This window comes from Nyctereutes procyonoides, unplaced genomic scaffold, assembly GCF_905146905.1.
Source record: "Nyctereutes procyonoides isolate TBG_1078 unplaced genomic scaffold, NYPRO_anot_genome, whole genome shotgun sequence".
Taxonomy (NCBI): Eukaryota; Metazoa; Chordata; class Mammalia; order Carnivora; family Canidae; genus Nyctereutes; species Nyctereutes procyonoides.
In genome coordinates this window covers 31,244,295-31,270,802 of record NW_026575049.1, presented here as the reverse complement: position 1 = coordinate 31,270,802, position 26,508 = coordinate 31,244,295, and the positions used below count along the sequence as shown (strand labels likewise).

The following is a 26,508-nucleotide window of genomic DNA, read 5'->3' as shown; positions in this document are numbered from 1 at the left end:
TTCCCAGATTAACAAAGAGTTGTAGATCTTTTTAAGTGTTTACTGGCTGTTTTCTTTACAATTCAGTGAAATGACTCTTTTACACATTTTTCTTATTAATTAGTAAGAACTATTTGTGTATTTCACTTACTAGTTCTTTGTTAGTTATATATGTTGACAATGTCTTTTTTCTTTTCTCTTATTGATGTTACTTTGGTGAGAGTTATTAATTTCAGTGTAGCTGAATTTGCAGATCTTTTCATTTATGATATATGCTTTTGTTGTCTTGTCAAAGAAATTCTTCCCAATTCTGAGGTCACAGGCCAGTTATTTAATTTTTCTAAAATAGGGGATCCCTGGGTGGCGCAGCGGTTTGGCGCCTGCCTTTGGCCCAGGGCGTGATCCTGGAATCCCGGGATCGAATCCCGCGTCGGGCTCCCGGTGCATGGAGCCTGCTTCTCCCTCTGCCTGTGTCTCTGCCTCTCTCTCTCTCTCTGTATGACTATCGTAAATAAATAAATAAATAAAAATTAAAAAAAAATAATTTTTCTAAAATAAAAGTTTAATTTGGCCTGGCACTTTTAAGTCTCTAATCCATCAGAATTAATTTTGTGCATGATATGAGATAGGGATCAGTTTTCATTTTTCCATATGGATAATCAGATGCCTTAGCACCATTGGTGGACGATTACATTCTTTCTCCAGTGCCCAGCAAGCCACTTTCTTATACACCACATTTCCATATAGGTATGCGTGTTCTTGGGCTCTCTGTCTTTTTTTTTACTAATTAATTAGCACATCCCTAAGCAGATGCTCAGCAAAACTTTGCTGTAGGTTTTCAGTGGATACTATTTATGAGAGTTTTTGTCATAAATGAATATCTAATTTTATCAAATCACTTTCTTGCATCTATTTACATGATTATATGCTGTTTCTCCTTTAATCTATTAACATGCTGAATGATACTTGTGGATTTTTCAATGTTAAATCACTCTTGTCTTTCCTGGAATAAACCCAAGTTGGCCATGATGTATTATCTATTTTATACATGGCTGAATTCGATTTGCTAATATTTTCCTTAAGGTTTTTGCAAACCTCTCATGAGTGAGACAGGCCTAGTTTTCCTTTCTTGTGCTCTCCATGTCTGATTTTGGTATTGAGGATATTGTGGCCTCATTGAAATGCATTAAAAAGTGTTCCTCTTTTTCTATTCTCTGGAAATTTACTTAAAATTTGAATTGTCTCTTTAAAAAATGTTTTATTTATTTGAGAGAGAGCACAAAGGGAGAAGGAGAAGCAGGCTCCCTGCTGAGCAGAGAGCCCACCACAGAGCTTGATCCCAGGACCCTAGGATCATGACCTGAGCCAAAGGCAGATGCTTAACTGAGCCACCCAGGGGCCCCTGATTATCACCCTAAGATTTTGTTTATTAATTAATTTGACACACAGAGAGAGCATAAGCAGGGGGTGCAGGAGAGGGAGAAGCAGACTCCCCACTGAGCAGGGAGCTTGATGAGGGGGCTCAGTCCTAGGACCCTGGGATCATGACTGGGGCCAGAGCAGATGCTTAATTGACTGAGCCACCCAGGAGTCCTGGAATTATCTTTTGATTAAAAAAGAATGGTAGCACTTATCTCTACTCATCATTTAGGGATACTGTGTACTTTGTAAAATGGCTTAATGGCTAGAAGATAATCCAGAATTTGTTTTTTCCTTAAGCCAGTTTTGATAATTTATACTATCTAGGATTTTGTTCATTTTATATAAGTTCTCAAACTTTTGACATAATTTTGTCTACAGCATTCTCTTAATATGTCCTATAATTATATATTATAGCATAATAATATTATATATTTAATTTATTATAATTATATTTAATATATTATATTTAATATATTATAGGACATAGTATATTAGATTATATATTTGTATCTATTTATATCTTTATATATTAGATTGAAAACTCCACAAGGTAAGAAACTTTTGTTTAATTTCTGCTGTATTTCTAGAACTCAGAAAGAAGATTGGCTCAAAGACATGTAGGGATTGAATACATGAATCTGCATTTATGGCTTCCTATTTATTTATTGGTGAGTTCTCTTGTTATTTTTCAAGGAGTCCTGCCACTGCTTTGCCTATTCTATCAGTTCCTTTCAAGAAGCCCACTTTGGACTTTGTAGAATAATTTGTTGATCAATTTCTGCTCCAATCTTCTTTATGCCCTGCCTTTTATTTTTTGAATTTGTTCCAATGTTCTTTATTTATCATCTTAAGTTATAGACTTGGCTTATTAATTTTTAGCCTTTCTTCTTTTTTCCCTTCTTTTTAATATGAAATTTAAGGCTATAAATTTCCTCATATATTTGTATTATTTCACTAATTTTGACATGTATCGTTTTTATTTTCATTCAGTTCTAAGTAGGTATCAGTTTCAATTATGATTTCTTAGAACCATGAGTAATTTAAAAGTATGGTTTCCAATGTCCACAATAACTAAACTGTGGAAGGAGCCTGGGTGTCCATCGAAAGATGAATGGATAAAGAAGATGTGGTATATGTATACAATGGAATATTACTCAGCCATTAGAAATAACAAATACCCACCATTTGCTTTGACGTGGATGGAACTGGAGGGTATTATGCTGAGTGAAATAAGTCAATCGGAGAAGTACAAACATTATATGGTCTCATTCATCTGGGGAATATAAAAAATAGTGACAGGGAATAAAGGGGAAAGGAGAAAAAATGAGTGGGAAATATCAGAAAGGGAGACAGAACATGAGAGACTCCTAACTCTGGGAAACAAATTAGGGGTGGGGGAAGGGGAGGTGGGCGGGGGGTGGGGGTGACTGGGTGATGGGCACTGAGGGGGGCACTTGATGGGATGAGCACTGGGTGTTATTCTATACGTTGGCAAATTGAACAATAAAAAATAAATTTACAAAAAAAAGTATGCTCTCAGTTTTAATCAAATATATATATATATATATTTTAAAGATTTTATTTATTTATTTGACAGAGAGAGAGAGAGGGAGAGAGAGAGGGCACACAAGCAGGGGGAGTGGCAGGCAAAGGGAGAGGGAGAAGCATGCTCCTTACTGAGCAGGGAGCCAGACGTGGGGCTCCATCCCAGGACCATGGGGAAGGCAGATGCTTAACTGACTGAGCCACCCAGGTGCCCTTCAAATATATTTAAAAAAAATCTTACTGCTGTTAATTTAATTATACTGTGTCCTGGATTATATATATATATATATATATATATATACACACACACACACACACACACACACACACACACACACACATGTTCAAATTTATGTATATGTATGTAAATTTCTTGAAACATACTGAGATTTGCTTTATGGTCCAGAACATGGTTACTTATAGTAAATGTCTCATGTGAGCTTGAGAAGGGTGTATATTCTCTGTTAGGTACAAGGCTTCTTATTTGCCCAATAAATCAAGATTTTTAACTGTGTACCTCAATCTTCTATATTTTTAATCCACTTTCTTGGGTTGATTGATCTTCCGATATTTGATAAGGATACATTAAAATATTCTACTATGATAGTAGATTTGTCGATTTATTTTCTGGAGTTCTACTGAGCTTTGAATGTGTGTGTGTAAATATATCTATATGCATGCCATAGTATGAAATGTATACAAGTTTAGAGTTCTTGTATCTTCTTAGTGAAAACTTTTAAAAAAGATTTTAGGGCAGCCTGGGTGGCTCAGTGGTTTAGCGCCGCCTTCGGCCCAGGGTGTGATCCTGGAGACCCAGGATCGAGTCCCATGTCGGGCTCCCTGCATGGGGCCTGCTTCTCCCTCTGCCTGTATCTCTACCTCTTTCTGTCTCTGTGTCTCTCATGAATAAATAAATAAAATCTTAAAAAAAATAAATAAAAAGATTTTATTTATTTAATTGAGAGAGAGAGAGGAGAGAGAGGAGAAAGGGCACAGAAGGGGGACTGGGAGAAGGAGAAGCAGACCCCTGGCTTGCAGGGAGCCCAATGTGGGGCTCAATCCCAGGACCTTGGGATCATGACCTGAGCAGACACTTAACCGACTGAGCCACCTATGCACCCTTAAACTTTTAATTTTTAAAATGACCGTCTCTACACCTACCAATGCTTTGCTACCAAGACAGTTATCTTGGTTTTCCTTTTCCAACATTTAACTGTCAATGTGTTAGGTAGATCTTTTATAAAGAGCATATGTTGAATACTATTTCCTGTTCAGTCTGACAATGTGTCTTTTCATCCTCAAACCTAGTTTGCTTTTTTGATTATTGATATATTTAGACTTATTTCTACCATCTGATTTCTTGCTTTCTCTTTTTCCTATGCTGTCATTTTTTCTTGCATTCTTCTCTTTTTTTCTAAAGATTGAGATATTTTGGTTGGTTGTTTTGGTTTTTCTTACTCCACTCACCATCTCACCCACCATGAATTTATAAATTATGCACTTTTCCCAATTCATAGAGCTTAAGCTTAAAAGGTTAGCAAGCATAGCTACCTTAGCACCTAAAATTATTTCGTTCCCCTCTCCAACAAAACACTGATTCTAGAATACCTTAATTCTTCTAATCATGTTCCTCTTGACTTATGTGATATTGCTGTTATTTTAGGTATAACCTTTCTAAGACCACAGTTACATACTACTTTTTAGAAATTTTTATTAGGAATTCCTACATATGTCTGATTTGTCTGTTCAGCATTCCTTCTTGGACCTGGAATCACAGTCCTTATTCCTGAAATAAATCCTTTAGAAGTTTCTTTGCAGAGCTGTGTTTGTGGTAAATTCTCTTTGCTTTTGCTCATCTGAATATTCTTTCTCTTGTGTTGCTAGGTATACAATGTATTGTTGTGGTCACCTAGCACAGTAAAGGTATTACTTCTACACTTCTGGCTTCTGTTGTTGTTGCTAAGAACTCTTATTCTACACATGCAATGTCTTCGTAGAGAATCTGTTTATTCTCTTAGTTATTTAAAAAATCACTTTAAGGTGCTGCAATCTTACTCCTATAGATCTAACACAGCCTTCTCTTTCTTTAAACTGCTTGTATGTATGGATACTTTTTAATGGTTCTGGAAAATTCCCACTTACTACAAAGATGCCTCACTTCCAATTTTCTCCATTATCTCCTTCTGACAGTTTAATTAGACATATCCCAATATCTGAACTTCTCTCTCAGTTCTTCTCTTTCTCCCTGTGTGCTGGGTTTTGGATAATTTCTTCAGCTATCATCTCTTCTGGTATTCTCTGTTTAGCCGGGTCTAATTTACTGCTCCACACATTCATTTAATTTGTAATTTCAATAATTATATTTTTCACTTCTAAAAGGACTATTTGATCCAAATAGGTCCATTTGCCTTTGAGACTCTCTTGTTCCTCCATCATTTTAATTCTCTTTTATTTCTTACACAAAATAAAAACCCTTATGTCTTATATCTGATGAGTCTCATACCTAAAGTCTTTGAGATTTAATTCTACAGTTTCTTGCCAGGACACCTGCACCCCAATGTTTATAGCAGCAATGTCCACAATAGCCAAACTGGAAGGAGCCTTGATATCCACTGACAGATGAATGGATAAAGAAGATGTGGTCTATATATATAATGGAATATTACTCAGCCATTAGAAAGGACGAATGCCCACCATTTGCTTTGATGTGGATGGAACTGGAGGGTACTATGCTGAGCGAAGTAAGTCAATCAGAGAAGGACAATCATATGGTTTCACTTATATGGGGAATATAAGAAATAGTGAAACGGATTATAGGGGAAAGGAGGGGAACTGAGTGGGAAAAATTAGAGAGGGTGACAAATCATGAGACTACTAACTCTGGGAAATGAACAAGGGGAATGGAAGGGGAGGCGGGGGAAGGATGGGGTGACTGCGTGACAGGCACTGAGGGGGGCACTTGACGGGATGAGCACTGGGTATTGGATTAAATGTTGGCAAATCGAACTTCAGTAAAAAAAATATATATATATATATATAAAGGAAAAAATAATTCTATAGTTTCTGCCCTTTCTCATGGTGGCTTATTTCCCTTTGTGTTTAGGGATTACGGAATGAGAACTCATTTTTCTTGAAACTTCATCTAAAGAATTCATTCAAGTATTTCTTGTTTTTGAGACTATTCTTCTAGATCAGGTTTCTGTTTACTTCTGCCAGGTGCCTGGCACATTTTCACTTTTTTCTTTCTATTTTTGTCCTACACGTACAATCTCAGCTCCCTCAAATAATATGAGCACAAGCTTGAAATGAGAAATTCTTAGGGGAAACATTTCCCTCTTATTCTACCTAAAGCCAAGAATAAAACATTTAACAATGTTTTATTAACACCTCTATCATCTTCTCCTATAGATATTTTTAAACTTGTTATCCACTGAGGACTTCACTTTTCCTGGATCCTGACTTCCAGCAAGAATTTTGTAACGGTCCTCCTTGGGGTTGGAACCCAAATTCCCACTCACAGCCTTTCAATGGAAAGGTTACACATATAGTTTTCCTGACTGGCCTAATGTCCCAGTGTCGCTAACAATAGCATTCTTTTGTTCGAATTATATAGTAAATTATGTAGTTACCTACTTTTAAGCCAGGCCTTTAGATCCCAAGGATTAGCAAATACCCAGCCAATGTCAGACCCAGTTTCTTTTTCTTTTTAAGATTTTATTTATTTGTTTGAGAGAGAGACAGAAATAGTGGGAAAAAGAGGAGCTCCAGGAAGGAGAGGGAGAAGCAGGCTCCTCGCTGAGCAGAAAGCCTGACACAGGGCTCGATCTCAGGACCCTGGGATCATGACCTGGGCTGAACACAGACACTTAACCGACTGAGCCCCCCAGGCACCCCAGATCTAGTTGCTTTTTGCTTATCCTTCTGGATCCATACTTTATCATCATTTCTGGCCTCTGCTTACTTCATTTACTTTATGGATTGATAGACTATGCTTTCAAATCATTAAATTTTTTTTTAATCTGGTACTTTTTGGTGTTTTCTACAGGGTTGATTTTATTTTCCTCACCTTTAAAATTCCAATTCATGACAGTCTTGGAAATATTCCTGAGTACGTCATATATTTTCCTTATGTCAAAGAAATACATGACATAGTGAAGAAACTGCATAAATGTTGATTGAAAGAATGAATGATGGAGGCACTTCTGTTTTAAACACTCCCTAATATTTTGTAAGGGACTTCAGGTACATAAGAAAACAAAAACAAGTTTCTTTCTTTTTAACTAGGTGATTTCACTGCTGGAAAGGTGTGAACTTTAGCCTGTTCATTAGCAGTTTATATTTGTGAAAATTTGAAAATAGCTAGAGTAACAGGAGTGGTGCATTAACAGAAGAGTACAGAATTCTATGTGCACTGGGACTATAAGTAAGAGGCAACATACACCTGTGGACATGGGCCAAAAGCTACTTGGAAAAGATGGATTTATTTGGAAAGCAAAGTTTGGGTTTTTCCTTTCATAAAACTTTTAATGATTGTTATTGCAATGCCAATAAATTTAAATGACATAGGGGCACCTGAGTGGCTCCCTCGCTCAGTGGCTGAGCATTTGCCTCTGGCTCAGATTGTGATCGTGGGGTCCTAGGACTGAGTCCCGCATTGGGCTCCCTGCAGGGAGCCTCCTTTTCCCTCTGCCTGTGTCTCTGCCTTTCTGTGTGTCTCTCTCATAAATAAATAAATAAATAAAATCCTTAAAAAAAATTAAATGACTTAAGCTCTCTATGGTTGCATGTGTCTACTTCCTGTCTGATATAGCCTGTCTGATATAGGCAAACACATGTTCTGGCAGACAGGCTTGGAGGCTGTGGTGGGGCTGTAGTGAAGGGGGGGTGAGGAGGTAAGGGGACGTATGGATTTTTCCTGCTTTGGTACCTGTGTCCGGGTGTCAGTAACCACTGGTCAGCTAAGGTTTACAGATATTTTGAGGTGGGCCACCTAATGGGCCTGTTTGTATTCAGCTGGGTGGTTGGGGGTCACCGTGGGCCCTTCTACCTTACACAGGTTTCCATGGTTCAAGTGGGTTGCCTAAAAGTCATGGCTATGTTCATCCTTCTACTTCCAAGGCCCTACTACAATGTTTGGTACCTAGAGGCTAAAGGCTTTTCCGTCACTATCACTGCTGCGGGGGTAGAGTGAGCCATTTGTGTTGGTGCCACTCCCCCCCTCCCCGAAAACCACCATAGCACCTGGTGTGCATGTCCTCCCCCCACTCCTGGCTCATTTCCTCACACGTGTCTCTCTTCTGGCCACAAGCGACTTGAAAGTAGGATGGAAGTTATTCACGTCTGCAGCACCTGGCACAGAGTAGTCCCTCAATAAATGTTTTTGTTTGAGTTAAATGACTGGATTTGGGGAGCTGACATGAACCAAAACGGCTGGCAGCAGGTGGCAAGAAGAATAACCATATGCAAGCTGGTTCTTATGCAGGGAGGCCTTATGCTTTCCAGAAAGCCCAAACAAGAGGGGAAAAAAAACCAACAAAAACAAAGGAGAAAAGCACAGTCTTTCTGCCCTTTGACGCCCTTAGCTCTCTCACCACACTGCACAAAAAGCTCAGCCATTCAGCCCCCTGAAGAGCCCTCCCCATCCAGCTTCCCTCTGCTATTGCTGGACACCCCCCCTCTTCCTCCTCCTCCTCTTCCTCCTTGAAGGTCTGCCCTACACCCAATGTAGCCTGTCCTTACTCTACCTTCAGATCAGACACATCCCTGTAGCACTGCTCAGAGCGGGTATGGTCCGACAGCTGCACATTCCAGAAGCAGGGGAGCTGATACACGAGAAAGGGGTTCTGTTTGATGACAGCGTTGAAAATATCCTGCGAGATAAAAGCCAGACACATTCAAAACAGTCAGGTGGGCTTCACTTAGGATGCCAACTCTCATAGTGCACCACCTCCTGTGCAAGGGCCTCTCTTGAACCTCCTGCTCTGAACGTAGGCTGGCTGGCACTGCGGGGGCATTTCCTCTTGCTTCTCCTAGCTCTAGAACCAAGCAGTTGTGTTTGCATAAAGACAGGGGGATGCCCCACGCTGACTTGATGTTCATGGGCTCTCCTGGTCTCATAAGGCGCCATCAGGCAAGGGGATGTGGGAGCAGACAGGAAGTATCTTTCTTACCTGTGCTGGGTTATATTAAATGAAGTCACTTTTCTGCCCCTCTTCCCAACTCATCGAGGAGCCCTGTGTCATCCATTCCAAGCCTCCAGGAGAGGAAACTGCATGATGACAAGTTGCTCCACTCGCTCAGAGGCTGAGACAAATTATAGATCCTGTTTTAGCAGCTCTTCCTGGGGCTTTTGGTGGACTCGATGATGGATGTGCCTTGTTTTCCTGCAGGCCATGGTACCCGAGTACACACCCCCACCTCCAAATCCTACTCCGACTTTTCTAGGAAGGCTTTCCTTCTTTCAGGGCTTTTGTCCAAGCTTTCGCTGCACCAGGCCATACTTATTAACTAGCTGCTGACAGGTGGTGCCGGGAGGTGAATTATGTGCCTTTGCAGAAGGAGATGGCTGGATAAACTATCCTCATTGGACACGGACATGCAATTGCTAGCTTTTGGGGACACACTTGAGTCATTGTGACCTGACTTAAAATATGATGATGGAGGACAATTTTCCCCTCAGGTTTAAAACAGCTACCTGGGTAATTTTTAACTCATTCATTATACCAGACCTCATGTTTGAAAAAGGAAATTAGTTTCTGGTTGCTTGGGAAATACTGAATAATAAGAATGCTAAAAAAAAAAAAAAGTATAGTAACCCTATAGAGTTTCTTGCTTCCTCTGCATTAGAAAACTTGCAAAAATACAATGAATCGGACCACTGAACACAGAGCAAAAACATGGGAGTGAGCTTGCTTTTTGGATGAAGAGGAAAGGATAAAATGCAGAGGACCCAGGGCAGTCTTATCTCCATTTCAACACGGGGAACTCAAAGTCTAAATGTGTGACCCTGGTAGAGCCAAGGTCAAAGACTCGGGCACCTGCATTTTCCTAGCAAAAATGAGAAACGGGATTTTTATCAATTTATGTTAATGGTTTTGTGGAGTGCATAGGCTTCTTCAGATCGCCTGAATTAGAAGTCAGTTAACCCTGCCAGGCAGTTTGTCCCTTCCATTTAAATGCATTTCCCTGGAGGATAAGGTCATAGCACAGGTTCTAAGCAAAAGGTGTTCTTTAAAAGTGAGAAAAGCAAAATGAAATCTTGTCTGGGAAATATGCTATGGTACTCCAAAGTTACAGGAGTGGAGCTATGCATCTCACAGCAAGACAAAGACAGCGACCGCCTCTCAGCACATCTGACTGCCATTTACTTATCAGTCTGCTTCAATAAACTAGGAGCTCTCTGAGGCCAAGGACTGCCTCCTTCACTTATCTCTGCAATCCTATTGCTGAGCATCGTCCCTGGCATACAGTGTGCAAAGTCTGCAGAACGGACAGTGAATTCGCAAACAAGCTCGGCTGTTGTCTTTGGCAGACAAGCATAAGGCAGATCTATCTCAGGGCACAGTCATGCAATCGGTGGAAAAATAATTCAGACCCATCTATTTTCAAGTTTCTTTCAGAAACAGTACAAGGGTGTTCAAGAACAACTGTACCTTCTAACATGGCCACTCACCTGGTCAGCTAAGGAGGTGGACAGCATGCCCATCAGCTCCCTCTCTGCAGTCAGCCTCCACATCTGCTCCCATTTCATCTTCCGTAGTTTATCCAGAAGCAGCAGGATCACTCCTGAGCAACAGCATAGGATGGAGGAAGGAAAAGCAGTAGTAAGACACAGAGCCTGGCACACCTGTCCATATTGTGGAGATGAACACACCTGGATTCAATCCCAGGCTCTACCAGTGACTCAGTATGAAACTTTAAACAATCTCTCTGAAGCATCCTCAGTGTACGGAGAACATTACAACAGCCTCCAAGGCTGCTGCAAACACTAGGTGAGATGGGCAAAACAGCCTAGCACTTTCTGGAGATGGGATGGTGGTGATGGGTGCACAATAATGTGAATGTACTTAATGCTTCTGAACTCTATACTTAAAGATGGTTAAAATGGTATATTTATGTTATATTTTGCCACACTATTTTTAAAAAGACTCTAGGACTGCACCTGATATGTAGTACATTCCCTATAAGCATTAGGTTCTTCCCCATGTTTTTTTTCTGGAAAAATGATAACCTTCCGAGGTTTAGCTGATGGAAGGTGTTTGCACAATAAATACCATTTTTATCTTTATAGATAAAAAGCAGCTCCTCTGCAATTTTATTCTAGGTAAGTCTGGCCAATTTGCTTTTGCATTTATTGACAAGTCATAGGAGCTGGATCCAGTGTTTCTGACTTCCCAAGTCTTCTCTGGTCCCGACAACCAACACATATGTAAAGTACAATGAAAGCAGTGCTAATGCAAGGTCTTTAAGATGAGCTCCATTTTTGTTTTGTTTTGTTAGTCTTCACGGGGAGGGACCTGAGTCAATGGGGGACAGTGTAGGGAGAGAAGGTGTCATCGTATTCTGTTATTTATCAAAATGTTAAAATAAATACATTTATTACTCAGGCAAAAATTAACTAGTGCAAGTCTAAAAAAAAAAAAAGCACATTTTGGCTTTGCTGAATGATTGAGGCGCAGCTGTCCACTCCCAGGTCAGCTGGAGCAGGCAGAGAAGGCACAGAGCCCAGAACACAAGGAGCCAGCAGGAGAATTTCCCCACAGGCCACTGCAGTTAATTTGGTGCATGGAATTGTAGCACCCATGGGCCCCCACACCAATCCTGCTCAGGATGCTTAGCTCAGAGGAATGGCCAGTGGAGAAAACTCTAGGCAGCTGACGAATGATCTTTGTTGATACCTAGTACATACATTTCTAAGATTTTTGGAAAGAAACTGATTCCCCAAATCACACATAAATGTCAACTCTGAGACTTAAAAACAACAACAACAACAACAACAACAACAACAAAAAAAAAAACCAAAAACAAAAAAAACCCAAACCAAACATATTCCAGGGGCACGTATTTGGAGCAAAAATAAAGTCACCATTTCGTCAGAGGTGTTTGGTCTAGTAAAGTTGAAATTAAAAAAAATATGGCAATGGTAAGAATGGGGTAATACACAGATCTGCACTCGTAAGTCAAAAGGTCAAATTACATTCTTTTGCATGTTTCCTTTGTGGTTTGCTAGGTTTTGCATGCATCTTTTCACTTAATTCTCACAAGATCCTACAGGCTAGATGTGGTCATCCTAATTTTATAGGTGAGGAAACTGAAAGCCTAAGTCAGACACCTGAACAATTCACAGTATATCAGAGAAGCTAAACTAGATTTGAGCTCAGATCTGCCTGGCTTCAAAGTCAGCGCTTCTTCATCTACACCACACAGACTGGACCCCCAGCCCTGGAGTCCTGTGACTCAGGCCAAGACTTTTTCCTTTTCTGATTTTTGGTTTTCTGTATCTGTGAAATGAGAAAAATGCTACTTGTGCAGCTCAGGAAGCGGTTGTGCCCCCTAATGGAAGGCTAGTAAATGTTTAACCACAAGCTCTCAAGAGAAAAAACCCTAAAACTTGATTGGTAGCATTTGCCGATTCCCATGGTGTAAATACTCCCACCCTGGCTGATTTCAAGGTACCAACGTGATGTCACTGAACACCCAGTTGGGAAGAAATGCACACAACTGAATGCCCCCACCCCTAGTCAGTGTAAGCTAGCTCTAGGACACCACTGAAATTGTTCATGGAAGCACTTTTGGAAAGAGTGAAATTCGCCATGCAAATACTATTTGCTTTTTTGGGGGAGAAAGAAAATTAAAAATTATAGTTACAAACCAAGAGAAAACAGTGATGGATTCAAGAAAATTCATCCCAATCTAACACTGGGTATCCCAGTCAAACACTCAAAAGACAATTTCATTAAATCTTACTGCAAAACTAATTCTAATTAGGTTGGATAGATGCTCTAATATACAGAGAAAATGGGTAGAAGCCATAAACAGTGATGGAAGGTATTAATGTACATTTTCAAGTCTCTAGAGATGTCAAGAGATCTATCAGTCTCAGGGGACTGAACCGAGAATTGAGGCTTTTAAATGGTGTTAAGACTTGTTAGATCCTCTGTGGCCAGTGTGATTCCACCGTTTGCCAGCCTCATTGAAAAGAGGCAGGCGTCTAGAACAGAATCCTAGATGCAGAAATGTGGGGCTACTCTCCCAGTTACCCAGCCTTTTCTGTTGTGTGATGTTAATTTTTAAAAGCACGAGCCCTTCAATCCAACAGAAAAGTCTAGAAACTAATACGACAAATACCCACCACCCCAGTTTAATAAATGCTAATAATATATTGCCACATTTGTTGTGAATAATAAAACATGACAGATAAATCAAAAGGTCCTTCATCTTACTCTGGCTCCTTTTCCCAAGGGTAACCACTACACCGAGGTGGTTGGGTTTCACTTCCATGCATGTGCTTATAGTTTCACTCCCTGTGCATGTATTAATCAACAAAATATGCTGCTTCTTCGAGTGTCTCAGAGTGCCTATCTTCAATTCTAATTTTCTATTTCACCCAAAGTTATGTCTTTAAGACTTAACCATGTGAAGATTTCAATATCTAGTCTATTCATTGCAATCACTTCATTCACTGTATAACCCTACCACAAGTTAACCATTTCCTGATGAACGACATTCGGGCTGCTTCCTAGGTTTCTCCTATTATATAAACAATGTTGCAATTAACAGCCTAATCCCAATTTGTCAGATATACATCTGAGAGTTTAGCTGATGTCCAGCTTCCCAAACTGTACAAGGACTGCCGTGTTGAGGATGCTGCTTGTCCCAAAACATCTCGAACTACTCCACCTTCCTCCTCTCTTACATTCAGGCCATCATGGTGTCCCACGGAGTCTATATTTAAAATGGCTTTTGTGTCTCTTCCTTTACTGACTCATTCAGTAGTTAGCGAGCACCAATGTTGTGCAAACAACTGAAACAGACTTGTGTGTGTTTTTCTTCCTTACTTTCCCCAGTTTCATGGGTTTCATTCAATATTAATTCAACATATATTTACTAGGTGGAGACCATTCAGTCTTGGCCAGGCCCATCCGTGGAAGACACACAAACCATCATGATTCAAGTGCACACTGACGATGTACAACGCTTATCAAGAGAATGCAGGAGGGAGGCCTTAGTGAACCAGGATCCAGGGCGTGGATCAGGCCAGGCAGACAAGGCAGGGATGTCTGAAGAGACATGGACAAAGGCAGAGCAGCAGGACTGGGCATGTGGGAAGAGGTGTGTGTGATGGTGGGACAGCTGAAATAGAGCCCTTTGGGACAAATGTCGGGATGTGACCCTGAGCAAGTGAGTGGGGTATGGGTCAGGAAGGGCTTGTATCTGTGCAAAAGGGATGCCTTACAACCATTTTCAATGTCATTTCTTACACAGAAAATGATATCCTTATAACTTGCTTGTGGCTGGAAGGGCTGATCCAGAGACAAGGTCTGGCTGCCCATTCAGGGGCGCCCAGGACTGAAGGGATCACTGTTTTGCATCTATCATGCACAGGTGTCACACTGGTTGGCAAGTCCTGCTGAGGACACCTAGGAGTAGTGAAGGATTTTGAGCAAAGGAATGACCACAACTTTTCTGTTTCAGAAAAGCCAACCTAAAATGTTGCTTTATCAAGTCACTTCATAGGCTCAAAGGCCTCAAGTATCTTAGATAGTCTAAAGAACAAGCTGTTAATTCCTTAGCTGGGCACACCAGGACCATCTTGCCACGATTTACTTTTTTTCCTTCCAACAGACCATTCCTTCCAGCAAACATGGCCTGATGGAAACTTGCCACTTAACTAACTCTTTCTTTTCAAACTTGACAAGCCAATATGCAGTTTTTCTCCTTAGAATCCCAGAATGTTTACTAAATATACTACTGTCCATTCCCTGATTCAAACAGAATCCAATAAAAAAAAATTCATGAGCAAACATGTTACAAAGTTTATGAACTTCACTGTCAGCTTCTGTATTCAAGAGCTTCCACATTTATCCTCTTCTGACTCCATAACATTCTTAGAAAGGAGACCGGCTAGTCATTATTACTGCTTTTGGATAGATGTAGGCAGTGAGGTGCTAAGAAGTAAGGTGAATCTCCAATGTCATGGTTTAAGTGCCTCCTGCTGCCCCATCTGGGAAAGGGTCTGCATCCTATAATGTTAGAACTAATGAAGACTGTGTCCTCCAAGTGTCAGTAGGGTTTATGGAATATGTCTCAATGCTTTTTTTTTTAATATTTTATTTTTAAGTAATCTATACACACTCAAAACAGGGCTCAAACTTACAAATCCAAGACCAAGAGTCATATGCTCTACTGACTGAGCCAGCCAGGTGCCCCTGTCTCGATGTTTTGAAGGACAGCCTCATGGTAAACATTAATGACAAATGTGTACTTGGCCAACGCAGGCCAGCATGAGCTCATGGGATTCAGGACTCCCAGCACCTACCACCTGGCCATATGTCAAGAGCTTCTCTTGACATGTCAAACAAACCAGTGGGGCCCCTGTCTGGTCTCCAACCATGGGGCCTGCATTCAGAAGTTATTTCTTGTATAATTCATCTGGGGTGTGTTTTGAGCACCTCCTATTAGTCACCAGGTTAGCTGGTAACTTAGCAGTTTATACAACACAGCCCTTGCTTTCCCTAATGGGAAAGGGAAATGGGTAACTGAGAAAAATGCAAACACTGTGACAGATAAAAGATGCAGTAAGAAGCATGGGATCCAGTAAGGGAAATAGACTGTGATCTGAGTGTGGAGGGAAGCATTAGGGAAAAGCTTCCTGAAATAAATGATATCTAACCTGAAAGCTAAAGGATACAATCATCTACGTGAAGGTCAGGCCAGACAGGCTCATCCTTTCAGGGATGTGAATGCCTACCAGACAGCAAATATTTTCTACCATGTTTGAACAGCAGACCTTAAAAGGTAATGAACCATTTCCCTCTCTTCGCCCAAAAAATGAAAATTAAAAAGTGGCCACATTAAATTGTCTAGCGTGGGTGAAAACGTTGGTCTTTGCTCATAAATCTGTAATTAACAACAGGTTATTTGTACAATAAATATCCCCACATCCTCAAGCTGAGGCTGTGGAATGGATTCTGGGAACATAGATGTTTCTGTCACTATCACAGAAGAGGAAGCTGTTTATAACATGGAAACCCCAAGTTTTTCCAAGTGGACTTGAAAACAGAAGGGTTTTGAGTCCTGACATTCTCTCTTACCAGCAACATCTCTTGAAAAAAGTCACTGGGATTCTGAGCCCCAGTTCCTCCTCTGTAAAATATGGGAACAATCCTGCATTAACTCCAACATGATTATGAGGACTTAAAAAAAAAAGTCTATCTTTAAAAGTATCTGGTATATGCCATGAGCTATTCTTTCCTACCTCAAAGTAAAAATCCTATGACATTAAGAAGTATCTAGAACAGCCAGTGCAATGCTCAATATGGCTGAACTGAGAAATATTAATTAATAAATATGCATACCTAGTAATTTTCCCAGTCCAAATTCACTCATCTTTCTAAAAATATTTAAAATCCCCTTGTGTGCAGAATGCTCCGCACACTTAAAAATTCTGAGATATCTGCAAGCCCATGTTCCTTCTCAGTCTTCTGTCCAACAGGAAGCTGATGGTATCCCAACCAGCATGATCAGGAGGTCCTCGGACTTTTAAGTGACAGCTAAGGGATAAGACCCATAAGAACAAAAAACATAATAATAAAGGAAAGAAAATTTATCGCGAGTAAAATTAGGTGCATCAAGGATGTTCCTAAGCAGCTAAGGAGTCTCTGTATAGACTGTTACATATAATCACTTGGATACGCATGAATGAGAGAATCTGCCTGTTTCTTCAAAGGTTAGGAGTTTGCACACGCATTGTACAAGTGCTGAAAAACATTTCTGAGAGAACATAACTCTAGCTGTTTACTGACCTCCCTCCTATGGTGCTGGGGAGATAGCCTAATTAATGATTGTAAAGGCCTTTGAAAATATGAAGTGGTACATAAAAGCTTATAAATAACAGTTACAGAAACTATACATTTCCTCATTAAGGTGTCTAATTATCACTCACTCTACTTGGATAATTCCCACTAGAATGAGTACAAATTATGTGCATGCATGCAATGTGGGAGCAAGCTTTTTAAGTGAATTCTGGTTAAAATGATGAAAATGGCTCCTTCTGAAATTAGACCCTTTCGAGCTGAAACGACGCAGATTTGGCTTTGCAATGCTTGCCCGGAGTTAAGATTGTGACACTAAGCTTTCCTCCTGTCAGGGGGATGGTGGTGCCAAAAAGCTTGACTTTGGACTTTGCCTGGCATTTGCTGCTACATGATCCGCCCATTTCCATACTTGCCGTTGGGGTTCTGGGAGCATGGGGCGAGCCCTTCGCTCTGGAGGCCAGCACTCTGCACGGAGGCAGCATGCCTTCGATGTGACAGGGGCTCCCAATGGAGCTGATTGGGAGGCATGGGGCCTGCAGGGCTTTACCTTCAGCTGTTGTGCTGGGAGCAGGAGAGACGAACACTAAATAAATTAAAAATCAAAGGCTTCTCCCGTGAACATCTGGTCCAGCGGTAGGGCATTTCATCTGCGGATCAGAGGGCAATGTTTCTGCTTTTTAAATTGAATATGCAGCAATGGCTCCGTAGCCAAGATGTCAGGGAAAGAAAAGTGGGGGTCTTTGTAGAGAGGAGGGAGAAAATAATGCTTTTTAAAAATGAGCCAGATATTGGTTCTTACCAAGGGGACTGCAAGAGGGAGAAGAGATGGGGAGGTGGTGATGGTGCTGGTAACACTGCTGCCTACTAGAGATGAGGGCTTTCCTTACAGACCCTCCGAGTCTCAGGACAAACCTGCAAGGTGGATGGAGTGATCCCCATCTTGCAGATGAAGAGACAAGGCTCATGCATGCATAGCTAGTGAGTGGCAAAATTAGTCTCACTCTGATCTGTGGCTTTTCAACCACTCCACGCTACCTCCTAGTGTGTGTGTATGTCTGTGTGCATGCTCATGACTAGATATGGCAAGATGTAGCTGCATCTGCGGTCTCAAGATGAAACAAGTCAGGTAGCTCCTGGAAAACCAGAAGTACATGCTTGAAGGACTGTGTCTGTGAAGACCACAGGCCATGATCAGTTTGCTTGTGTGAAAATTCACAGGGAGACCAAGTGTTCCATGAGGCCAGGAAAGGGAGGATTTGTGCACAGGGTGAGGCCTGATCAGATCCATGAGGGCATGGGTGGCTGCCTGCCAGGCAAGAGAGATGCCAATCAGCACAAGTGTTTCAGAATTGACCTGTCATCTCTCCTGGTGTGTGGTGTGGAGGCCCTGATCTCTGTGCCTGGGCCCACTCAACTATACTCTGAGCCCACTCAACTGTACCATGGTGTGTCGTAGTGCCTCCTGAAGGCACTCTTCAGCATGATGCAAGGCTTTTGTTTCAGAACAAGTCTACCATTTTTTCTTTCCAAGCAATGTGCTTCCAGTCTATTGTCAAGCTAAACGATCCGGCTCAAATTGGCCTGGTCAAGGCAGACTCCATGCTTCCTTAGTTCAGAAGGAGAAACGGAGGCTATGTGCCTCCTTTAGATGAGATCAGAGCAGGTTTCAGATTCAACCTCCGTTCCTAAACTCACAGTGACTGCACACACTGAACCAGTGTGTTACATCAGGTGTGTGGGAAACAGGGTTAAGTCAGTAAATTAAGCTTAAGACACATGTGGTTTAAATAAACAGTATTGGCTGCATCAGGGTGCCTCGTGAGCCTCGAAGGGGGCTACTGCATCCAACATCTCCCAGATTTATTTACCAGGGCCTCTTCTCCCCTTTCCTCCTGGGAATCTGTAGGATATTGGTTTTCCTTCACTCTGAGTCCTCACTGGCTGTCTGCATTTTCTTGGCCTGGAATCTGCCCTGCAAGGGCCAACACACGAAGATACAAATCTGTTTCCCTAGTCCTTCAGCACTTCCTGTGGCTTTGCTGGTTTGGACCAGAGAAACAAAGCTGTAAGTGGGCACTGTGCGTACTTCTGTCCCAGTGGCTTGGGGAACGCAGGGGCTTTCATCCCGGAAACGTTCTTGAAAATGACCCTCAAAATCACCACTTCCCTCTCTCCCACTTTGAAGCGCTAGAGCTCTCTTCTCATGTGTGACCCAACAGAAGGTGAGTTTATTAAAAACCACTTAATTTAAAATCCCCTGCTGATTTTACCTGGGACTTACTTTTGATCCTATAAATTAAAAGCTCCTACTTTTTGTTTTTAAAAATCTTTTCCTTTCCAAAAGCTCTTGAGCAGAGAGAAAGAGAAAAAATGGAAATCCTCCCACCTGAAGCCTGAATTTGCTGGGGTTTTTGAAAGTGTGTAGGGATGGCGAACAAAGGGCTGCACAGACCTCATAAAAGGCTGGTGGTCACTCACTCACTCCCTTATCCATTCAATTAGTATTTATGGAGGAACTTCCACGTACCAGGCACCAGATATATGGAGATGGAAAACTCACGTGGTCTCTACACACCAGAGTTGGCAGTTGATGTGGGTACTCAAACAGAGAGAAGTGTGCTTGCTGGGCAGGCAGGCTTGGTTCAAAAATATACGTATCCCTGGACAGACTGTATTTGGCTAAGATTGTGATATGGCTAAGAAGGTTTGTGGCATCAAAGAATATTAAACTAGAAGAAACCTCAGAACGTTATCAAATCCAAGCCTCCACCCATCCTCATCTCTCTGAGGAAACTGAGTCTCAGAAAGGCTAAGTGGCTGGCTCAGAGTAAAATAACTGGCATGAAGTAAACAACACTTGAGGCTCCTCAGGACCCGACTCTTCCCCTGGGCTTTCTCTTTGTCCCCTGCTCCCCACTTTGGTCCAACCAAACTCTTTAAATCTCTCAGCTTTCCTTGCTCCTTCTAGACTCCTGGGCCAAAACGAGGGGATAATTTCTGGTCAGATGCACAGATCCAAGGAGATTCTACAAATAGATCTTCTTAGCCAGAGAGTGTGCTTTGCAAATAACAAGCAGAGGAAAAGCATTGTTGTGGTGAGTGCCCCCAAGAAGGTATGTCCAAATCCTACCCCCTAACCTGTGAATAGGATCTTGTTGGGAAACAGTCTCTGCAGATATAATCAAGTTAGGATGAGCCACACTACTTAGGGCTGGGCCCTAATCCAATGACGGGGCCCTGATAAGACATGGGAACAGACACAGAGGGCAGGTCATGTGACAATCAGGCAGACACTGGAGTGATGCAGCCACAGCCAAGGCCCACCTGGTGCTGCCAGAGCTGGAAGAGGCAGGGCAGGAGTGTGGCCCAGACAATACCTTAGTTTGGACTTCCAGCATTCAGAACTATGAGGGGTGCCTGGGTGGTTCAGTTGGCTAAGCATCCAACTCTTGGTTTTGGCTCAGGTATGATCTCAGGGCTGTGGGATCGAGCCCTGCATCTGTTTGAGTTTCTCTCTCCCTCTGCCTCCCTCCCGGCCCCAACACACTCTCTCTCAGATGAGTAAATAAATCTTAAAATAAAACAAAACAAAACTTGAAAGAATAAACTATTGAAGCCACATGGTCTGTGGCACTTTGTTACATGGCAGTCTGAGGAAATGGACACAGCGCCCAGACCCCAAATCCACCTGATTCTGAGAGCCCTTGGCTGTTGTCTTAGGCCAAAACTATTACTGCCATTTTTCAGGTTTGGGCAAATTTTCAGATAACCATTAAGTTGTAGAAGGTAAAGTGATTTTGCCCATTTTAGATAGCAAGTGATAAGAAATACCCATGGCAGGAGGAACCATGCTTGCTGAAAGGCTGTAGTTTTGGCTTTCCTGCCACCCAGAAAACCCACAGGGAGATGGAGTGTCTTACAGGACCAGCTCTGAGACAAGCCAGCCTACCATGGCCAGGCCATCAGGCCTCGGGAGATGACAGATACTGAATAGAGACATTGTTGACCATGCCCAGGCCACTGTTATTAAGGTGGTTATTAAAGACTCTCCAGCCTACCTCTGCCAGCAAGAAGAAAGTATTTTCTGGAGCTGTCTATGGGAAAGAATATAGAGATCCCAAAAAGTGGGTCTTAAAATTACCAGTGAACAAAATGGAATATATTATGATGTTTAGAAAAGCCAGAGGTAGACACGAGAACCGAGGACAGCACTACTGAGTCTGTCTGGGAGGTCTCGAGCCCGACATTTTGCAGGTACAGAAAAGTAATTATTCGCTGAATAGAAGTCAGACCTGCTGACCAGCTTGTAGGCATGGAGATTTTAATTTTTTACAAATAACGAGCCCGACTCTCCCTACCAGTCTGGCTAGATGCTCCACTGCACAAGATCATATCTCATTTACTTACCAAGAAGGGTGAGACAATGTGGATGGCCGAGCAATGCTGACCAGCTGAACGTATGCTGGAGCCTGGCTGAATGCTGAGCTAATGGGGTGCAAAAAGGGCAAGAAGCTTTTTTGCAATTTCAAACTTAAACAAAGTGAGTCCACATGGAAGGGTGCACTATGAGTCTCTTCATTATTCACATGCTCAAAGAAAAAGCAGGTACTGCAAAACAACCAGTGAGGTAGGTAGGGTTCACAGCTGCCTTCTTCACTCTCCTCCCTACACTTATGAAGTGGAAAGAAGCACTTCTCGAACATTTCTTATGTGCCAGGTGTCTCTCCAGGTGGCATATTCTCCATCTGTCTGCTCCAGCTCCACTCTCTGCTTTTCTCTGCACCCTGAGAGCCACTTCCCTACAGATGGAATTACCTGGGATCCCTGGGGGCCGATTCCTGGTTGGAAGCATCTGCCACACACTGGAGGGGGGTTGGAAAGAGAGGGTGTTCTGTTCCCACGGACTCTCCAGTTTGGGCAGTATTTCCAACAGGGCCTGTGTCTTCTCCAGCTTCTGCTTCTGCTGGGCAGCCATGGCTCTATCCTTCACTGCCTTCTGGCAGCATTATCTCCTCCCTTTCCTTCTTGTTAGGGGCTGAAATGCATTCCCCTCAAATTCATATGTTGAAGTCCTAACCCCCAGTATCTTGGAATATGAACGGATTTGGAAATAAGACCTTGAAAGAGGTGTGAAGTGAAACTAAGATGATCGAGCTTTGCCCTGCTCCAGTATGACTGGTGTCCTTATTTGTGAGAGGAGGAAATATGGACAAACAGGCACAGAGGGTGAACCAAAACACAGGGAGAAGATGGTCACTACAGACCAAGAAGAGAGGCCTCAGAAGATACCAACCCTGTGGACAATCTGATCATAGACTTCTAGCCTCCAGAATTATAAGAAAACATTATCTCTCCAATCATGAAATGGGCTAAAGACATGAAGAGGAATCTCACAGAGGAAGACATAGACATGGCCAACAGGCACATGAGAAAATGCTCTGCATCACTTGCCATCAGGGAAATACAAATCAAAACCACAATGAGATACCACCTCACACCAGTGAGAATGGGGAAAATTAACAAGGCAGGAAACAACAAATGTTGGAGAGGATGTGGAGAAAGGGGAACCCTCTTACACTGTTGGTGGGAATGTGAACTGGTGCAGCCACTCTGGAAAACTGTGTGGAGGTTCCTCAAAGAGTTTTTTTAACCATAGACCTGCCCTATGACCCAGCAACTGCACTGTTAGGGATTTACCCCAAAGATTCAGATGCAATGAAACGCCGGGACACCTGCACCCCGATGTTTATAGCAGCAATGTCCACAGTAGCCAAACTGTGGAAGGAGCCTCGGTGTCCATTGAAAGATGAATGGATAAAGAAGATGTGGTTTATGTATACAATGGAATATTACTCAGCCATTAGAAATGACAAATACCCACCATTTGCTTCAACGTGGATGGAACTGGAGGGTATTATGCTGAGTGAAGTAAGTCAATCAGAGAAGGACAAACATTATATGTTCTCATTCATTTGAGGAATATAAATAATAGTGAAAGGGAATATAAGGGAAGGGAGAAGAAATGTGTGAGAAATATCAGAAAGGGAGACAGAACATAAAGACTCCTAACTCTGGGAAACGAACTAGGGGTGGTGAAAGGGGAGGAGGGCGGGGTGGGGGTGAATGGGTGACGGACACTGAGGGGGGCACTTGACGGGATGAGCACTGGGTGTTATTCTGTATGTTGGTAAATTGAACACCAATAAAAAATAAATTTATTAAAAAACAAAACCAAACCAAACAACCCATTATCTCTGCTAAGCCAGACAATTGTGGTACTTACTATGGCAGCCCTAAGAAACTAACACACCTCTCTTGCTCCAGAAGTGGTAACAGCTCACTGCCTCTGTGAGTCTCTGGTGCCTCAGCATCCCTGTTGATACTTTCAGTGCCATCAACTCACAGCATAAACGGTCCCTTCACTGGAGCACCTTAAGTCATCTGATGGGATCTTATTCATGTATATTATAATCATTTAATCCCCTGGACTATTCTGTGAAATTGGGATGATTATGCTCAGCTTGCAAATAAGGAAACTGAGGCTCAGAAAGGTCATATAGCTAGTGAGTGGCAACGTTGTGATCTCAACTGAGGTCTCTAAGGGCACAGTGTGCTGACTCTGGTAGATCTGCAGCATGTGGAATGAGAGGCCCATGGAGTGGGAAGGACCCCTGGACAACATCTAGAGCAATCTCTTCATTTTGTAGATGAGGAGAGCAAGATGCAGAGAACTAAGCTCAGGGGCCTAAGTTCAGGAAGCTTTTGCATCAGCAGAAGTAGGGCTTGAGTGCAAATCCTTCACCTCCAGCTTTGGTACTTTCTGTTGCTTCCCTGACTGGAACTCTCAAGCCTCCCACTTGGATTGCCTGGGGACTCAAGCATAACAATGAAGAATAAGGGTCCCAGCATTAATCCACATGTTAGCTCCGTGCTTACTAAATCAGCTATGTGACCTGGGGCAAGTAGAGTGACTTCATTACTGCTCTGTGGGTCCCTATACTCCTTTGTAAAATGGGTATTTATAAGAACTCAAAGGACTGTTGTCCTAAAACACTCAGCAGAGGGACTTCATTTGATAATGAGCTATTGTTTTATCTGAGGTAGACCCAACTCAGTTCTTCCTACTGACCTGTGGGCACTGGATTCACTGCCCAGAAGCTGAATGATGAGAAATGATAACACTGATAACTAACAAGGGTGGCCACGCCCACTACTGGACCCCTACCAGGCTTCGGGTGTCGTGCTAGGCGTGCCCGTTACCTCCACTCCTTATAACATCTCAGAAAAGTTGAAAGTAACTAAGCTCTGCTTCAAACCTAGTTTTGTCTGGCTCCCAAAGCCATGTGTTTCCAGGATGGTTGCCGATGAAATGAAATTGGATAGGCCTTGTAAGCAAACTGGCTGCAAAAAAAACTTCATAAACCTAGTCTACACTTATGACTAAGATCCATAGTCATCATACATGCTTTGTACCACATACTGAGCTGCCAAGGGTGGCCGTGTGTCTGACTGCTCCCTCGGTTCCAATGGTCTGTGACACACAGCAGGTCTGCTCACGACAAGTATAATGATCTGCCTTGGTGTTGCGCTGAACTCTGGAGAGTTGCATTTCAACAAGCACAGTGCCTAGAGCAGAGGAGGGACCAGATACGGCCCTTCTGTTAACATGAATCCCTGTTACACTAAAGCTAACTTCAAGGGGATGTTTTAACGGCACAAATGGCAGTTCTGTCTCCTTATTTCCTAGCACGATCGAATTTCTAGAGAAGGATTTGGGTTTGGTCAGGTGCTGGTGGCCAGCACTGTAAAGACTAGAGAGTCTGAGACACAGGTTAATTCTGTTTTCTGGGGCACGTTAGCTAACTTCTGCCAACTTCTCCTTATAGTCTGTTAAATGGTTATGGTGATATTACACTTATTTTTTCATTCAACTGATGTCTGTTGCGAACCTACATACAGAACCCATTCTGAAAACAGAAGTCATTGTCCTCATGGAGCCTAGATGCTGAGAGAAAAGACAATAAGTAAGCAGGTTGAAGATGTAGCATGTTGTCTGATGATAACAATAAAGCAGGATGGGAGGTAAGGAGCACTCAGGTGGGATCTATTGAAATTTTAAATGGATGGTTGGCAAAGGCTTTCTCTTCAGAAGGTGATATTTGAGCAAAGACCCACAGGAGGCCAGGGACCATACAATGCCAATATGGGGGAAGCAAGGAGGCCGAAGCAGCTACAAGTGCAAAGGCCCTGAGGGAGCTGATCTGCTGTGGAAACAGCCTCCTGGCTGCTGTGATAGTTAAACAAGATAATAATCCATTCGAAATATCACATTTATAACAAGTGCTCAGTAAATGTGAGCCAGGACTATTAACATTATTCCCATGGGCACACAGAGGCCAATACCTACTGCAGAGCGACTCCAGCAGGCGCTGGAGTGGTAACCCTCTGGGGTGTGAACCTGCGCTAATGAATGAGCCTATCTGTTCTCTGCCAGCCCGATGTGGGCAGTCCACAGGCCGTCCAGTTCACAGGAGAGGATTTCCTATAAATTGGATTAGCAGGGTACCCACTGAATGCTGGGGAGAAAGAAGAGAGAACTTAATCCAGCTTTGTTGTGGTGTCAATCATTTAAAAAGAAGGTGGAAAATTACCCCAATCCAAGCTTTCAGGCAAGAGGGGAGAATGTCCTTCCCTTGATAATGTTTCTGGTGTTCAATAAAACAGAAAGAAGGAAGGAGTGGGGGGGCGGTGGTGCCAAACTGCATTATCCTCCTACAGATCTACTTAGTGCAGGGTGGGATTTCTCCCTGGAAATAAATTTCTGCTTCTGTGAAGTGGGGGGAGGGGACATGTGGCTAGAGCTGTACCTATAAGCAATTATCTGGGAGGATCATGGGTGCATGAACTCCTTGTTGGGAGGTGGGGATCCGTGTTTGTGTGGCTTTTAAGAGCATGCAGCCATCCTAAACTATGCTTTCACAGACACTGAAATTTGAATTTCATATATTTTTTATGTACCACAAAATATACTTGTCTTTTTTTTTCATTTTTTCCCCTCAGTTATTTAAAAATGTAAAAAATCATTCCTAGCTGAGACAGACTAAAGCAGGTGCTGGTTACATTGGGCATGCATCACTCCCTGCTTTTCTAAACAGGTTAACATCAGGGAGATATCAAGTAAACTAAGATTAAGAAAGAAATGTTTCTGGGGCACCTTGGTGGCTAGGTGGTTAAGCATCTTCCTTTGGCTGAAGTTGTGATCCTGGGGTTCTGAGATCAAGTCCTGCATCAGGCTCCCCACAGGGAGCCTGCTTCTTGGTCTGCCTGTGTCTCTGCCTCTCCCTGTCTCTCATGAATAAATAAAAATCTTTAAAAAAATTTAAAAAAGAAATAAATATTTCCTCTGTATATTTGCCTGGCCACTCTAATTTAATCCTAGATTTGCTGAAACAAGGGTCGTGTTTTTGATGCCTCCGTGGAGCATAGCTAAAGATGAGCTTGTCTGCACTGTGCTGGGCACATGGTC

General features: G+C 42.3%; 1 protein-coding gene across 4 annotated transcripts in view; it reads right to left on the bottom strand.

The window, feature by feature from the left end:
- The window catches only part of LARGE1 (LARGE xylosyl- and glucuronyltransferase 1), a 525,183-nt gene that overhangs the window by 72,836 nt on the left and 425,839 nt on the right, over positions 1 to 26,508 (bottom strand). For all 4 annotated transcript variants that reach the window (XM_055328305.1, XM_055328304.1, XM_055328306.1 and 1 more), the window contains exons 8-9: positions 10,619 to 10,731; positions 8,691 to 8,816 (exon numbers count right to left, since the gene is read on the bottom strand). In XM_055328305.1, coding sequence (XP_055184280.1) covers positions 8,691 to 8,816; positions 10,619 to 10,731 — 239 coding nt within the window. The remainder of the gene's footprint in view (positions 1 to 8,690; positions 8,817 to 10,618; positions 10,732 to 26,508) is intronic.